Here is an 18,739-nt window from a genome sequence, read left to right on the forward strand (position 1 = left end):
CGTGATGAAACGATTCGTTTAATTCTAACCTTACCCCTCCCCCCCTTTTTTTCGAGTCACGACCACGTTGAAGAAACGTTTTAGCAGTGATGCACGAAGAAGTGATTTCCAGGACACTCAGCACGCTTTTATGAACCGTAACGTGCGAAAACAAATTATTTTTCTCCTTAAATTTCTTTAAGCTCATGATCTTAAATAAATTCATGACATTACACTATCAAATTGTTTGTAAAGGGATATTTCTACTATAACAAGTCTTTTTTAGTGGTTTTTAAAAACCACTGAAAGGAAATTTTTGTGTCAATCGTAACATGGTATAATGTGGTACCTATAATTACAGTTTTGTTGAAACCATTAGCATATATCCTTTATTTTCGAACTCTTTATTTTTAGTATAACAATGATAAATCAATAAAAATTAGATTTTTCCGAAACCCTGAGGAAATCACGTTCTAATGATTCAAGGAAACCCTAGTTTTTATTTATTAATAAATTATACACTACACATAAATAGTTTTAATAAGAAGGTTGCATACGAACGGTGAATCCAAAAAAATGCTAAACGCCATGAAAGGAGCGCGTGTATTTTGGGTCCTTACCAAAAATCATTTAGTTGCATTTAGTGTGAAAAATCCTTTGGTCGAAGATATTTCTAGAATAAACGTTGCAAGACCTGTACAACTAAGTTGACTAAATATAACGAGGACGGGTCTAAAACACCGACGAAGTGGAATGAAGGCAAAATATTAGACGGCTATAAAATGCCGAAGAATGTACAAATGCTAATGCTGGAAATACTTATTCCTGATCTCGCTAATAATTTAAAATTGAAAAACTAACGAAGAAAGTAGCATCTTCGTGGTAAATCACAAGATAATTACACCAAATTTTAGTCGCCTCAATGAAATTTTGAACAATAGAGAACGACCCGAAGCCGACAAGATCGAAGACTGCGATGAAGCAACTAAAGCTGCCATGATCGAAGACTGTGATGAAGCCCTGAGACCAAAACGATGGAAACGTCGAGATAAAATAAATTATCCTGATAAAGCTTATGATGGTCATTGGGACCATCTTAAAAATATTTATTATAAACATGGAAAGAAGACGACAGTAGCAGAAGAGATGGATTACACATCATGGGAAGATCGATCGTCTGATACTACTGATGGCTTTGCTTAGGGCGGGGAACTATACGCTCATCAACGAAGTATAGCCACCATACCAAAAGAACTGCGGGAGCTGGATTCACCCAATAATGACTTGTTTTACTTAGAGCTGTTGGAGCACTTAGAGGACTTGGAGCATTGGTGCATTATGAGGGTTGGAGGCATTGCATCCTACCGCATCTTGCGACCGATCATATCACACTGATGATATCGCATCCGTCTGACGAGATTTCATCCTAATAAGTAGGGACTGGAAAAATCTGCGTATTCAAAGACCTCCAGGATAAGACTCCACGATCCTGTGCATACTCGGGCAAACGTCACCTGTTCATTGGCTGCTGACTTGTGAGGCGTCTCAATTGGGAGACTCGTGATTCGATACTGCTTTGACTGAGGGTCTATAATTGGCACACAGTCCTCCAGGTTAACAATGAACCAATAGCAGAAGTTGCATAAAAATAGAAATATTTGCAATTTAGCACGTCTTGAAATTAATCCGCGAATTTTTCCGGTCTCTGCCAATAAGTTCAATTTTCGTACAAAGGTGTGTTCTTTTCGTTAATTGTGCTTCCTTTTTGACGATGAATGAGCATCGATAAGTCTGTCTGTACTCAGGACATGATTGGCCTCGTTGTTCGGAGACGACTGGTATGTACGCCTGGCACTGAACATGACCTGAACATGGTGGTCGCACATCGGCGAATAATACCTCTTGGTTCGGTGACGCTTGGCCTATGCGCATGAGTTTGTACATGAACTGTTTAAAATATTCTCTGAGTATCAACGAAAAATAGATACCTCTTGGCTACTGACCGAACGTGTTTGACCTCCTACTGGATGCGTCTGGCTACCAACTGCATGTGGCATGCCACTTATTGGACGTGTCTGGTTAGTCGAATTTTGGAAATTCTCTGAAAACAAATGCCAAGTTAATGTTAAAGGACTCGCTTCGCCTTCTAAGAAGACTGTAGAAATCGAGAAACGCTTACAATCGGGGCTTTTTTTTGTACTTGTAGAAAATACGCAATAAATTGTTTTTTTATTTTATTGTTTTATTTATCTAATCTGTTACTCTAACGGTAAGTTTTGATTAAATAATATTATATTGCATCAAACAAAGATAGGCCTATAACTGAGCCAATCGAATCAATCATTATTTTAACGAGTGTTTTTTTAAATCAGTTTTTTTGGATTTTTTTTCCAAATTTCTAGCTTAAAAATTATAGAATTTCATAATGGCAGCCAAGACGGCTGACTAGACGGCGGACGCCACAGTAATAAATTATTCCGGCACTCTAGCGGTTAAAAATTAAACTAATATGGCGACAGCTCCCTCTAGCAGACGAAAATGAGATATCGATCTCCACCAGACAACAAAATGGCTGTATGACATCATACTGGCTGGCGTAATAACTGTCTTGGCATTAGTGGCCGGTGGCTTCCCGGGAGGAAAGATTCGTTGCCATTTTTAATCAAATGACCTCGTCTCGTCGGATTCAAACCGAGGACTCCATAATGCAAATATTTTTTTAATTAAAATTTAATCAAATTATGTTTTTACTAATTTAAAATTTTTTTCCAGAATTTCTAGAATAAAAATAAGGAATTTCAATACAGCGGACTATTTTCAAAATGGCGGAAAATCGTTTTATTAAAATTTTATGAATAAAATATTTTTATTGATTTTAAAAATGTTCCGTTTAAATCGGAAAATATTTACGGATTATCAATATGGCGGCCGTAACGAAAAGTGCAACGATGGTGGCCGAGGTCAAGTTCAAGGTCGAAGATCCCCTCCAGAGGCTTATTGGACGCTTTTTCATGGGGTATTTCTCAACAACAAAAAACGTTTTTAAATACCTATTTATAAATTACGGACGGCGCAAAAACGCAACTCAAGCATCCATCAACTTTCATATTTTTTTGCGCTTCGGCTTGCGGTTTTGACAACCATATTTTAAGTGATAATTTCCGAAAACGTTTTAAGACGCAGACTTTATGTGCATAGAAGGCCACAATGTTGTTTTCAAGTACGCTACATTGTATGCCAGGAATATTGTAGCCTATACCTATCCGCAAAACTGTTTTAAATCTATCTTCCCTTTTCAAAGAACTTATTGCGTATACTGTATATGTTCTTTTTTTGTAAATGGAACAATTTATATGAAAAATTACATATATTTTTTAATGTTTACATTTACATGAAAAACAACTGTATCACTACAAAATGGTCTTCTCAGTAATAGTGGGTTCGGATTCTTACCCGGGCATTCAGGCTTTGTGATGTCCCAGTGCCTCCAATAGTTAATGTTATTTGTAAACCGTTTCTGAATAGTTTTCCAGTACTAACAGCAAACTTGAATAGAAGCAGCAAGCAAATAAACAAAACTAAAAAAAAAATCTTAATAAACATTATTAATAAGCATAAAAAACTAAATAAAGTAAAATTGTTTAAAATTGGATTATCTTTTTCATGGTTTGGAAAAAAAAACGTATCCTTGAATGAAGCATCAATCAAAATATAAAATTATGTGCCAAGTTTTGTAAGAAATTTCAAGTATTATCTAGAAAAACGTATTTCATATAAGTATGCAAAAATAAACATAGCCACGTTCTTGTAGTAGGCTATTACAAACTATTTCACGGCAACTGGTTTTCAAATGAATCTTTTGTGAAAGTACAGAAAAATAATTTCTGTGCAGGTTTCAATAGAATACGTCATAATTTTTGCAATCCCTATACCTAAGAACGAGGTTAACAAGTGAAAAAATGACATATTCTTTTGTAAATCACGGCGTTTATAACTTACGTGGTGTCCCCTTAACACGACACAATCGTTAAGTAGCTATACTTATTGCACGTGGAATAACCTGTTTGGCAGCGACGCATTCGTGACAGCTACTCATTGCGTGTATTACCTATATCGAAAAATGTAGGTAGGGCTTATTTCATATATGTCTAGAGATCGCAATAAGTATGACGCCGCATAAAATCATAATAAATATATATTAATTTTTTTCTAGTGTCACATACAGTAGGTATATAATGTAATGGTAGTCCATTAAGTATCACCCTTATGTCCCTGACGTCACGTCAAGCTAAACAAGAAGTATCGAGAGAAAACTGTATAGAGGTAGTTTCCATAGGCTTAAACAGCCATACATCAGATACGGGTTTGGTTGCGTTGAAAGAAAATATTTTTTTTTCCCCCTTCAAAGTCATCTATTTCTACTTTGGCTTTCTGTTGAATAATAATGAAAAGGTTCGTCATTGTTATCGCATTTTCTTTTTTTTTTATGTATACACGTGCATCGTTTTTTTTAATAATTAAGAGAGTTCGTTCTCGCCAAGCAGCATCCATTGCTGAGAGCACTTGAACCGTGTCGTGGAAGCGAAAATCGCATTAACAACGCAGATGATTTCCCTCTCCCCTCCCCCTAACCACCTTTTGGCTCCCACCCTCATTGCCGCGTTTTCTATTGGCCCACGACCTCCCCGTTACAAGCCCCGATTGGCCATCGCTCCCAGCTCCGCGTTATCAAAAGCCATTCACGAGTTCCCCCCCACCCCCCTCCCTTCCTTTGTCGCAAGCCCTTTTATATATATACTGCTGCGCGCATTAAGGGAGAAAAGATTTTTTTTTTTTTTTTAACTGCGGTGAAGAAAGGCAGCTAACTTTTTTATATCCTCCCTCTTCCCCTATCCCGGACTTATTCATCTTCTTATGGGTAATTGGAACCCCTCGGGTTGGGTGGGGTTATCAAAAGGTTTTCAACCCCCCTTCCCCCCCCCCTCCTTACCCAATCTCGCCCCAAGGGGGAGTTTGTAAAAGCGTAGAGAGTGGCTGGGAAGAGCTCTCAGAAACGCGAACAGGGGTGGCTTAAACGGATTAAAATAATGGGGTGAGCAATGGCGGAGCGAAAAGAGCTGCCTGGAAGAGAAGGAGTGAATAAACCGAGGCGTGTATATAGGTATATGCAGGGCGTTCTCGGTAATCTGAACACTTTTGAAACCAACTCGACCTTCGTGGAGGGAGGAGGTAAATAACAGAGCCTCCCCCCCCCCCCCCCCCCCATAGGCCGTAACTACCTGTAATTTAACTCGGAAAAAGTTGTTTGGTGTTTGCCTAGTTAAGTTGGTAGCGAACGTAGTAAAACAGATTGTTAAGGGCACGTCTGGATTGGTTTGCTTGCTACTGAAGTTTAATTTTTTTTTTTCATCTTTGGACCCATAGTTTGTAAAGAATTAGGCATTCTAGAAACATTATTATGTTTGTAAAATTTTGCAATATCTCACATGATCAACGACTGAATACAAGTAATTATTAAATAACGAAATAAAGGTAATTTGGAACGGCCTAGACTTGATTACAAGCTGTAATCACTCCTACCTATGTTAGTTTAGCAGTAGACAAAGAGATTATCAAACTTCGAGGCCAAAACTGAATTTTAAGATACATTAAATAATCGTATGGGAAATTTACCATACAAGCACAGTCATCATCAACAACAACTGCTTCCAGAGGTAAAACACCTCCATCTTCCCTCTGTTCCTTCCACTATTCTTCCTCTGTCCCTCTGTTCTATTCTTCTTCTCTCTCCTTCGCTCCTATCTGCTCTTCCCACCTCCTCCTTGGTCTTCTTTGGAATCTTCTTCCTGTGTACTTCAACTCCATCATCTTCCTTGCCAGCCTCTCTTTTTCCCATTCTCCGGACATGACCACGGCCTCTCATTCTTGCTTTTCCCATGATCTCGTTCAAGTCCTGCTCGAACCGTCTCATTCCTGATCATGTCACGTCCCATAACTGCCAACATACTCCTCATAAACTACAACCCTATTGCTCTGATCTTCCCAGCATCTCTCTTGTCTACAGTCCAAGTCTCTGTTCCATAACAAACACGGCATTTCTCCTAAATGTTCACAAAAAATTCAAATGCGTTGATAATATGTAGGTGTAAAATTGTAATAAACAAAGTTTTTTTTCCTTCAAAACAACCAACTTCAAAATACATAAAGTTCGCTAAAAAGCAAACAAATATACATATATTAATTTTATACACCAAATTAATACTTCATTGTTTTTTTTCTGTTTATTGCAATTATTAACTTTTTGTTTATTATATAATAATTATTTTTTTATAATTTTTAAGTCGGTGCCAAGTAAAATAAAAGAGCGCGTCTTACTGTGTACACGTGATGGAAGTGAAACTTCCCTGGCATTTCAAAACCTCAACTAATTATGTATGTTAGTGTTATCTTCAAATCTCTTGGGACAAATACCTATTCTATGCCCTGTTCGCGTTGTAAAAATGTTTCACAAAAATTCTTCACGAAAATGTTACATTAAACGTTGGCATTGAAATTTTAATCTCATCGCGTCCAAAGAAGTTTCAATTCAAAAGTACGCTATAGTTGTTATTGATAGTCACTAAATTTCAACGACTGTTTATAATAAGCTTTAATGCTAGTCAGGAAACAACTGTCACTAGGAGCGCGGGCACAGTGGTTGCCTTGGTTTCCAGACAGTGTCCGGTTATTTCGCTCTGTAGTAGCTAACTGCTTTAAGTCTCCATTTATGTTGGTTGTGTGTGTTTGCGATAAATAATGCATGATATAGGCCATATATAAAATATTGTACAAAAAAGGTATATAATTTTGATGTTATATAGCGACCTAATTCAAAATTATAAAACAATTAAAAAAATTAATAAACAATAAGTTCCTAATTACAATAACAAACAAAATTTAAGTATTAAGTCATTTAGTTTATAAAACTTTTTTTTTGCATTTTAATGAACTTGTGTATTTTGAAGTCGGTTATTTAAAACAAGAAAAGATGTTTATATTTCAATTCTTATTGATGGATAGAATGAGGAGACGACGGCTAGTTGAAACTGAAGATGAAAGACGAAAATACTTATAAAAATAGAAACATAAATATTAAAAGCTATAAGAATGAAAGTAAACAGGAGTGTCGGATGTGAGAGTTTACGTGTTAAATAAATTAAGAAACGAAAGTCAAGAAGATCGAGACGATCGCTGTACCGTGATACGTGATGATTTAACAGATAATGCAGATGTTGAGCACCGTGCTCATCGACTTACTTTAATTCGCAGGCGACTGGCCAGCGAAACAGAGGAATACATGTGTTATTCGGTTTAGTAAAATTTGCGAATGATTTTATAATGAATCAGAGGAAAACCATGCTCATCGTTACATTTGATTCCTAAGAGGCTAGCCAATGAATCTGTTTAGTTATATAGTAAGATACTTACCTTTAGTATTGACATAATATTCATAATAACTTAATCTAGGTATTCGTGCTGTTTGTCGTTAACCTTCGTGGTCCAAGTGCAGTCCAGTCCAGCCCGTCCTTGACCATAGTTAGGTACCTATCTTGTTTTGGGATTGCCATAAACCTAACAATGCCTCTATCGCTACACATAACATATTTGAGTTTGAGGCGTTCCCTGGTGTATCTTCGAAGTACCAGGTCCAGTAACAATGAAATTAAAATGGGATCACCTTGGAGCCATATTGAACCCAACGCCAAAAGAATCATTATAATCAGATCATAAACAAAGAAGTTATGCCCGAACATACATTAAAAAAATATACCGACATACATACGAATTGAGAAACTCCTCCTTTTTTATAAGTAGGTTAAAAATAATCGTTAGTTTGTACAGTATCTGTGGGTTTTTTTTTTACACAAATGTTGAGTTTTTAGAATATCAACCTACATTTTGTGCAAATGCTCACGATGTGTCAGTATTTTTGCGCACGGAATGTTGCCTGATAGGCAATGGCGAAAATCTGTAGGATTTTTCGGGTTTGGATAGGGGGGATAACGTTTATCATTCCCATTTTACTGTTACGATTTTGCAAGCAGAAGCGGTCCCCCTCAGAAAGGAGTTTTTGATTCCAGGGGGCAGCCCCCCCCCCCCCCCCTCTTTCCCACCGGAGATCTACACCCATGCCAATATGCACACAAGGAAAAAAATTAAGTACCTAATATCCGTTTTGCTAATAGTGTTTAAAATGCATACTGTTTGTGTAAAAATACACATTCACTGTAGGTGTATTATCATCAAAATTAACGTGTTATTTTCTTTATTTTAATATTTTAAATTATTTAATTAGTTAATTTGAATAATTAATGAAATAAAATTTTACTAGGACATTGAGAGTGTAAAACTATCAGAAGAATCATTAATTTTCACGGCAACTGTGACATTTACACCAACGTTGATTTGTTAGAATATAAACTTACATTTGGTGTAAATTTATACGATGTAGTAGTAATTTTGCACAAGAAATGTGTAAAAATACACAAGTTTGATTTTTTTTAATGAATTACACGACAAAAATGTAAAAATTACACTGAACGTGTAATTTTACAAAAAAAAATAGTCCTATTACGAGTATTTGTACGTATACTTATTTGCCATACAATTGTACAGGTCAAGAAATTGCCTCCAAGTTTGTCCTACTTAGCGCGGCCAAAGTTGGTGGTGTATTTGGATCACTCACCTCCCAACAAGTCGATCCGGGTTCCACTTCCGGCAAAGCTCAAGCTGGAAAACGCGGCGGACGTTGCCGTGGGCCGATGGGTTTCCTCGGAGTACTCCCGTTTTTTCCCCCCTGCCCGTGCACTCCGACAATGCTCCATTCTCATCCCACCGCCTCTCGCCATCTCCATCGAACCCGATGTCGACGTCACATTAAGGCTCGGTCCTACATGCTGTTTGTTTCGATTTTACGTCATCACCTTTCTTAAAGAGCTATTTCTAAAAAACAATTAACTTCGTGCCTCTTTTTCATTTGTTGTTCTGCCAAAAATGTTTTAATCAAAATTTTCCTGTTGTTCTGCCATAAATGGTTTAATCAGAAGTTTCCTGTTGTTCTGCCACAAATAGTTTAATCAGAATGTTCCTGTTGTTCTGCCACGAATGGTTTAATCAGAATGTTCCTGTTGTTCTGCCACAAATGGTTTAGTCAGAATGTTCCTGATGTTCTGCCACAAATGGTTTAATCAATGTTCCTGTTGTTCTACCACAAATGGTTTAATCAGAATGTTCCAGATGTTCTACCACAAATGGTTTAATCAGAATGTTCCTGTTGTTCTGCCACAAATGGTTTAGTCAGAATGTTCCTGATGTTCTGCCACAAATGGTTTAATCAATGTTCCTGTTGTTCTACCACAAATGGTTTAATCAGAATGTTCCAGATGTTCTACCACAAATGGTTTAATCAGAATGTTCCTGATGTTCTGCCACAAATGGTTTAATCAGAATGTTCCTGTTGTTCTGCCACAAGTGGTTTAATCAGAATGTTCCTTTCGTTCTGCCAAAAATGGTTTAATCAGAATGTTCCTGTTCTGCCACAAGTGGTTTAATCAGAATGTTCCGGTTGTTCTGACACAAATGTTTTTATCAGAATATTCCTTTAACTGAATATCTGTTGAAAATATTTGTGGCAAACGACACTGAAACAATGGAGGTATAGAGTTAAAATTTTTATGTATAGTAATGATGAGATCACAAAAATAAAAACATTGAGTGTGAGCCCGGACCCTAACACTTATATACATTTTTTCCCCATAGTTGGCTTAGGGCCCACGTTAGAAATAATATTTTCTAAAGCCGTAGATATTAAAGGATTGACTTCACCCGATATGTTGAGCCATTTCTTTTTCATAAGTACTACTTACTTCTAATCTGAAAACATTTTATTCGGATATTCCACTGCGTGAGCTTTATAGGTGTATTTTAATCTGTGGCAAATATAATCGCTGGACGTGGGTATACTTGTTTTCTGATAATTTGAAGTAAAATAAAGTCGGCAAATATATGCAAGCTAATAATTTTTGCTTGAATAACTGTGCCATTTTTACTTATTAGATGTTCATTTTGTGAGCTTGCACAGCTGGGCGTTAAGCTGGACTCATAATGTTCCGTCCCGTCCATCCGTCGTCCGTCCGTCGGGGACGCACCACAACGCCGAAATACCACAACGCCGAACGTACAATAACACCGAAAACCATAACGCCGAATTCCAAATTGACTACAACGCCGACAGCTAGAAAACTGATGTGTACCACAATGCCGAATTACCACAACGCCGAAATACATTAACGCCGAAAAATGTCATTGCAGGACTGCCTAGGTTAGGCTAGCCTAGGTTAGGTTGTGGTATTTCGGCGTTAAGATACATTTAAGAAACACACACAAATTCATTCAGTTGATTTTCATTTGTCTCCTGTGGCCCCCCTTCCCCGCAGCAACATTTTTCGGCGTTACTGTATTTCGGCGTGTTGGTACACAGCAGTTTTCTAGCTGTCGGCGTTGCGCTCAATTTGGCATTCGGCGTTATGGTATTCGGCGTTATTGTACGTTCGGCGTTGTGGTAACGACCCCCGTCCGTCCACTATGTGTGTCCGTCATCCGTCTGTCCTTCAACAAGCAGAAACTTTCACAATGATCCACTCATCCGTCATAATATTTTTTTTCAAAACTTGGATGCTTCTAACTGACTAGGTTTTGAGAATACTTATCTTGCAACAGTTTATTAGCTCGACGATCATGTACGCTAAGCAATTAAAAATCATTAAACGTGTAAATTTAGTTTAGTTTTTATTCAAGCACGTTATTTAATACTCTTTTGTGTCTTGGCTGAATTTTGTTTTAAAAAGGGAACTTAAAAAAGTGTTCAAACGCAAGTTAAAATCATAATATAGAAGCAGCTAGCAAATAAAAAAACAAAAAGAAACCTTAAAAAGAACTATTTATAAACATTATAACAAAATAAAGTCCAATTATTGAATAGTAGAGTATATTTTCCGTGTTATAAAAAATTTATGCTTGAATGAAGCATCAGTATAAATAAATAAAAATGTAAAAGTTCGTTCGTGCATAATCTTAATCCTCCGAAAGTTATTTTTAGTGGTTGCTTTGAACTTTTGACACAACGTTGAATTTTAATATACGCTTTGTTTTATATATCACACCTATGACAGGTAAAAAAATACATAAAAACTAATGTTTCTGTTTTGAGTAGACAGAGATATAGATTAAGTTACAGATATAAACATAGATTAATAGAAATATAGAGAGATAGAGTGATCTGAAGATACCTATGTATATACCTATACATAGAGACAGAGAAATATAGAGGGACACATATAGAGAGATACTTCAAACAAATTACAAAAAATATAATTGAAAGAAACATTAGCTAGTTAAATTATATAAAATTATCCGCCTATTTCCGTAGGAAATACTCGGTATTATCTCGAAACACGTTTTTTAAGTTATGCAAAAAAAAATATAACCATAGCCATGCGTTGAACAAAGTAACAATATCTCTCTTGCAGTGTCACGAACCATAGGCGCATGTTCTCCAGAGCAGGGGCGAAGCCAGGGGGGGGGGGGGTTAGGGTTTCAAACCCCCCTACCCCTTAGCACCAAATCTTTAATTAATTACATATTCATAGAGATCGGAAAAATTAGCGAGTTCATTTCGCGATAGGATAAATACAAATATTAATACCGCAATGCAGTCTCTGTGATTGGCTCACAACTCACCTAGATGATTCTGAGCCAACGAGAAACACCCAACCAAAGCTGTATCGAATCACAGGCTGCTACGTTGGGACGTCTCTCGAGACAGCAGCCCAATAAGTGGGTCACATTCGACCGAGTGTACGCAAAAACTATGGAGTTCATCCTACAGGTCATTGAACCCGCGAATTTTTCCTGTCCCTACTTATTTATCACTCAAACAAATTTCATATTAAAATTAATAAAAAATTTTACCATTACAATATTTAAATTTAAGTACTGACAACTGCTAAAAATAGCACTATTTTACACCTTAAAATCCAAATTTTCCCGGGGGAGGACCCCCGGACCACGGCTTTAATACGGGGGGTGGGGGGGGCATGCTTCTTAACACCCCCCCATACAAAAATTCTGTCTACGCCACTGCTCCAGAGGAACTGTTTTCGCAAGAGCAGTGAGATAGAGAGAGATAGAGAGAGATATGGACGCACCTGCGTCTCGGTGAGGCTGAGCGACTGCGCCAGCTGCTTCCTCTCCGCGCCCACCACGTAGTGGTTCTTCTCGAAGGCGTGCTCCAGCTTCAGCAGCTGGCTGGGGCTGAAGGCCGTGCGGATCCGCTTGGGCTTGCGGAACGGCTGCAGCAGGAAGCCCGGGATGTCCGGCCCTGTGGACAGCCACACAGTCCCGCTCACACCTGCTATCACTGGCACGCCGTCACTGGCGCACCGTCACTACGTTTCCACCCCCAGTTCACCAAGAACCTGGGTCGGAAATTGATCCAGGGACTTTTTCCGCTCACCCTGAACATGAACCAACAATATCAATCCTTACTAGGTACTTAACAAAACATTCAAAAACTCAAAATCATTATTTTGTGCTTCCGCGCGTGTGTTTACAAGGTTTTTTGTACAACAAGGGTAGTTTTTTTTTTTTACGAAGATGCAGTCATATTTACTTTACGATGATTTCTCAGTTTGCAGTTGCGGCATCTAGCGGCGTGTAGTCGAGTTTCAGCTGGAAAGCAGTACAGTGAATTGCCAAAGCTAATCGGCCAGAGTTTACCCATGTTGTCCCATTACGATATTTGATGGTATTTATGATGAAAATTTGTTGCGCTGTGTTAATTTAGCTGTGCGTTTCAGAATTACTGACGGATTGAATGGGGCCTACACTCGCAGGTCACGGGGGGCCAGACCTGGAGAGTGCGAGAGGTGCGACGAGACGGGATGTGGAGCAGCGACGGAATGAATGGGTGGTGGGGAAACGGGAGCACCCCGGGGTAACCCACAAAGCAACGGCAACGGGAATCCCGGTTAAACCCCGCCATTAATCGAGCCCGGATCGCCTTGGTGGCAATGGCGGCTTCAGGATGATTTTCTGGGAGGAGCTATCGCACAAAGAAAGGTCGTAGTTGCAAAAATTAAAAGTGGTCAGATATTGGCCTTGGAATATTATTTATTATATATTATTAGTGTTATTAGTATTAGTATTATTATATATTATTAGTAGCTCCATGCAACTTTTGATGAGATAAAAGTATAACATATGAAAATAAATATTTAAGTAAACATAAATATACACTAATCAATAAAATTGGTCTCGGGAGGGGCTATCGCCCCCACCGCCCCCCTTCAGGAGCCGCGCTTGCTTGGTGGGATGCGTTTTTTTCTAACCACTCAACCACCACGCCTCTTTATAATTGTTTACATCACTTACACATCTTACGTTTTACAAGCAATCAAGCTTTTACTTTGCTCCAAATGATGGGGGGAAGTGAGGAAATTAAAATTACATAAATGATTAAAAGTAACAAAAAATTAATAAATAAAAATTGTTCTCCGATAAAATTCAACTGCACGTTAACCACTTAAAAAAGAACGTTGAATTATGTAGGCTACACGTTTTATGGTCTAAAGTGCTTCCCGCGGCAGATGTAAGCCTTTAGAAGACGGAGTTGAAACCAAACTTAATTATTTTATAACAGTCCTGCTGATCAAGACTAGAACGTAGTTCGTTGGATTCTTCTTGTCTGCACGTATACGACCCACGGTGCACCTATATCTAGTACCAACATTTAGGAAAATGATCTAAGCTGTCATTTTTTTTATAAATGTAACTAAAATAATCATGTGAAAATTATACACTTTTTAGATCTGTGCATTTACACGAAAGCACCTAAATCGCTACAAAATAAAATGTTTGCAGTAATACTGGGTTCGGATTCTTTCACGGACAAGTATGTATGCTTTGTTATTGTCCCAGTACCCACATGTGTACTCACTATGTGGCATTTGATAGGAGTAATTTCGTGATTGGAACGGAAGTCGATTGGAACGCAAATTTGCAAAAACACGATACTGCCATCTGTAAAAGATGGTGGACCCACGTGATTCGTCCGAACATACTAACTTTCGCGAACATCGGTGTGCCAAACTAAACTTCAAATTAGTACAACTATCCTTTAATACTTTATGGTATAATGTATAGACACAAACAGAAATAACAACTTAAATAATATGCGTTACAATTATGACAATCCTTGGTTACCACTGAAGTGTAGAGATAGGGCAGAGTTCGCCATACTGTATAGAAACAAGAAAATGTTAGCTTACATAATATATCCTATGCCATTTTAAATTAAAAAATTCTTGATGATATTTTTACCGTTAAATCTTAAATCTTGAATCAGCTCAGTAAGGTTAAGGTTTATTTGTAGGAAGTATTTATAGACTGATTTCTGACACTTGTGTATATATATGTGTATATCACCTTTTGTGGACACGGTTTCTGTCGTATTTTTGCACAAAATACATCCAGACTGCTACATAAAATACAGAGATGAATTATAGCGTTCTGTTTCGTTAAATCGGATCAAGTGGGTAGAAACTTAGAATGAGTTTTTTGTAAAGATGAATAAAACGATATACTTTCCTTTATGTGAAAAATACTGTCTAAAAATTTTCAGCGGGACTAAAATAATATATGCTACAACTCCATGTTTATCATTTCTTAGCAGATTGGGATACTTATTTCTGAACCATTAGTTTTAAATATTAGTAAATAATATGTAGTACAATTCACGCTGTCATATTTGTGGATCTACAAAATGTATCTTTGCAACTAGTTTCATCGAATGTATTTGGGATTAACAACTCGACGGAATTTTGTATTGAATATAGGTAATGGTGTTTCCCACGATCCTAGTTTATATAAGCAATCATTTCCATTGGAATATCAAGTTCATTAACACAGAAGAATTACTTCAAATGTACATAATTGTTATGTGTAACTGAGAGCAAAGTCTCATTTTTTTTTTCTTCTTCTCGTGAGCAAACATTACGTAAGTGTTCGCGCGGTTGATGTTGCCTGCCTGACACGGCCATATCGCTGTTCGCGCCGTCGGCTCATGACTAATCGTTCCTTCCCTCCGTTGAAAACACTCGGCGTTTAATCGGTCCTGAACTTCGATACCATCGCTTCCGTAACGATCCCACCAAAGGTCGATGACGGAAAAGGGCAAGTGGGATGGGGGTATAGGGGGGAGGAGAAATACACTTATTAAGCCGTGGGATCGCCGACCTGTCTATTCATCGTAATTTATGGACGGCGAAGCCGTTTATAATTGAGACACACACACACACACACCGACCAGACCTCTCTCTCCCTGCACAGATCGAAGGCAGGAAGAAAATCTGGCAATTCACTCCTGACAGCAACGTCCAGCCATCGTATCGTAACACACTATCCTAGGAGAAGGGTTGAGAAGGGGGGGGGGGGGGGGAAGTGGAAGGTAGATGTTTAATATATTAATTGGCGATGATTATGAAGTTTCCTGCTCACGTTGTTGTCGACAACAGCTGGCCGATATAACGTGCTGATAAGGCGCAGGGGTGGCCAAAATGCACGCCAGGTGGGTGGCTTAGAGAGCAGATGCGCTGTGAAGCCAATTAAAAGGCTCACAAAAGATCTATAGAAAAGGCCTTCTTGCGATTAAATTCTAAACGATGGATATTTTTTTTAGACAATAAAACACTTATGTTGGCCGCTTCTAGTGTTGCCTGCTTTAATATTTTATTTTGTTTGTCAAAAGAATCTATAGGGATGATTGGTTGGTTTAACATAGGATCTGTTTTCACTTTTGTACTAAGCATATTCTGGTTTTATGCTATAGTAAACATAAAATTAAAGTTCCTGCATTTGCAGTAATGAAGTACTCAAATCCATAGCGAAATTCATAGAAATCATCCCCCTCCCTTTTATTTACTTTACCACCTTCTGCCTTGGTTACTGTCAGCATAGACCTGCGCGGAATTCGTGTTATTTTGTGGCACCAGAAAAAGGCTTCGTAACCTTGTGCATAAAATAATAAATGTCTTCTTTTTTTTCTTTAGTTGGATGCTGCCTCATTCTAGCTTATGTCCGGATCGCACGTGGTTGGTTCATGTGGGTTTTCGGTACTTTCTTATTGGCTTCCTGTATATTTTACGGCTCGTCAAAGACCCGTGATCAGGGGCACGCATTTTTCAGGGAATAATCTGAACGTTAGAGACCTGCAAAATTCGCGGTTTCGATGGCCTTCAGGATAGACTGCACATACCCCTGTACACTCGGGCAAATAACGCAAGTTCATCGGCTGCCGACTTGTAAGTCGTCTCAGCTGGTTTGTCTGTGATTCGATCCTTCTTTGGTTGAGGGTTTATAACTGGTTGAGATTCGTCCAGATGAACAGTAAGCCAATAGCAAAATTATCTAAGAGGTATAGGTATGTGTTTGAATGCTAGCCTATGACCGAACGAATCCGCGAATTTTGCAGGTCTCTACTGAGCGTTCATCGGACCATCAATAGAGACATGAAAAATTCGCGGATTCATTTCGTGTTATGCTAAAATTCAAATAATTATACCTTAGTGCTGCTTCTACCATTGGTTCACTGTTAATCTGGAGGACTGAGGGCCAATTAGAGACCCTCACTCATAGAAGTGTCGAATCACAGGCCACCCAGTCGAGACGACTCACAAGTCAGCAGCCAATTTACAGGTGGCATTTTCCCGAGTGTGTAGAGGATATTGGAGTCCATCCTGAAGGTCATTGAACCCGCGAATTTTTCCGGTCTCTAACCATCAACAAGGTATGCCCGCGCTAGAGATAGTTTCCTTGCGATTGGCTGCCGTCTGCAAGAGAAGCTACCACCCTGGCCTATTGGCCGGGCCCATTCAAGACGTGTTTGCTTACGCACTGGACCTCATTCAGATGTATATTTGTGAATATTTAAGGCTGTATCCAAATAATATCACGAATTTCGCCGGTCTCCGACGATCAGTTTCAGGAATGCCAGAGTTATCACCATTGATCCGACTTAGGAATTAAATATCTGGAGACTTAAAATGGCTAAATATAATGTGTCCTGCGTTATGGCTCCAACCGTTGAAGGGCATTCGGATGCACGCCGACTTCCGGTGAGAAGGGGTTCTGGGTTGGAGTCCCGGGTGAGACATGGTTATAAATTTGTTTCGTCTTAAACGGTCACAAATATGTAAAAGTCAATGAAATTGTCATATATATATATAAATTTCTTTATTTAATTTTTTTGTGGTCAATACGTTAGGTTGGTAAACCCAAAGGTTGTGGGTCTGATACTATGCCAGTTCAACACATTTCAATCGTTCAAAACTCTTTGTTCATTAGAAGTGACAACATTTTATTGCCTTAACTTAACATTACGCATAGTGAATCGACAGGCTTAAATTTACGTATACATATAAATATACATAGATTAATTTACACTATTTTTTGTGTAAATTTACTAATAATTGTAAATAAAAATAACTGGGTCAATGGCACATCTGTATTTAAATTACATGGCGTTATAAATACACAAACTGATATGGCGCACTTAGCAAGCATAGAAATATGAATGTTTTTTTACTTAAACATAGTTTAAAAAACACGAACATTTTCAGTGTAAAAAATACGCTGACGTTGGTGGAACAATGCTGCCACACATATTGTGCGTTAATATTTCAGAAAATATTTTGTATACTGTATCAATTGGCACAAAAATGTTTTTCGTGATTAAGTATGTCTCTAGATATGATGTTTTTTTGTCTAAGAACATGATTTATCATGACTTTACAGAGGTGGGTTGAGAAAATACCTATTTTCCTAAACTAACACTTTTATTTCACTGAGTGAACTGGTAAAGTAGCGAACCCATTAACAATTGCCAGTTAGTGTAGCATATGGACCTCTCAACCATCGGTTTTCCACACTCTGGAAAGTCATAGTAAATTAGGGAAAAGTCAATAAGTTGGAATTGCTACGAGAAAGTCAGAGATTTTACATGAAATCCTGGAGAAAACATCTAGATTCACTAGTGGTAATGATTTAATGGGGTCGTGTCATGCTCTAGTCTACCACCATCCAGAATTTGAAGGCATTATTTTGAGATGGTCATTAATTGCATAGCCATACACAGTATAAAATGGAGTATGTGAGAACTGTCTGGAATAAAGAAAGTGGAGAGAGCTATGGGGAATATAGAGGATGGATTTTCTTGGATTCTATCAAAAATTTGATTATTATAGGTAAATAATTTTTGAAAAGTAGGTAAGGAAATTAGAAATTTTGGTGAAAGAAAGTAAGGGAAAAGTCAAGGAAGTTTTATCACAGATTTGAGTGGACATCCTGATACTTTTCCGTTACAAAGTAATCGTTAACACCCCTAGCTAAACGATGTGTTGAATCAGTGCGATAAAAACAAGATGCACAGGAAAATTTAATGAGCTCTTTCAATTATTCATATGTATTTATGTAGATACTACTTCGTCGTAGAAAATTTACCCTGAAAAATATTGTGCACTTTTACAATGACATGTGTTAAGAAAACTACAGTATATAGTGATTAAATGTACGACAATAAATAACGACACTTGTATTTCCACGTAAAGTTTGAGTCGTAATTCTGCCAGTTAACTTCGGCTGCAGTTTCATCACGAAAAAAACCGAA

General features: G+C 37.9%; 1 protein-coding gene across 1 annotated transcript in view; it reads right to left on the bottom strand.

Moving 5' to 3' along the window:
* The window catches only part of LOC134539653 (homeobox protein EMX1-like), a 122,841-nt gene that overhangs the window by 24,866 nt on the left and 79,236 nt on the right, over positions 1-18,739 (bottom strand). The window contains exon 2 of the mRNA XM_063381840.1: positions 12,225-12,397. Coding sequence (XP_063237910.1) covers positions 12,225-12,397 — 173 coding nt within the window. The remainder of the gene's footprint in view (positions 1-12,224; positions 12,398-18,739) is intronic.

The sequence above is a fragment of the Bacillus rossius genome, chromosome 15 (assembly GCF_032445375.1).
Source record: "Bacillus rossius redtenbacheri isolate Brsri chromosome 15, Brsri_v3, whole genome shotgun sequence".
Lineage (NCBI taxonomy): Eukaryota > Metazoa > Arthropoda > Insecta > Phasmatodea > Bacillidae > Bacillus > Bacillus rossius.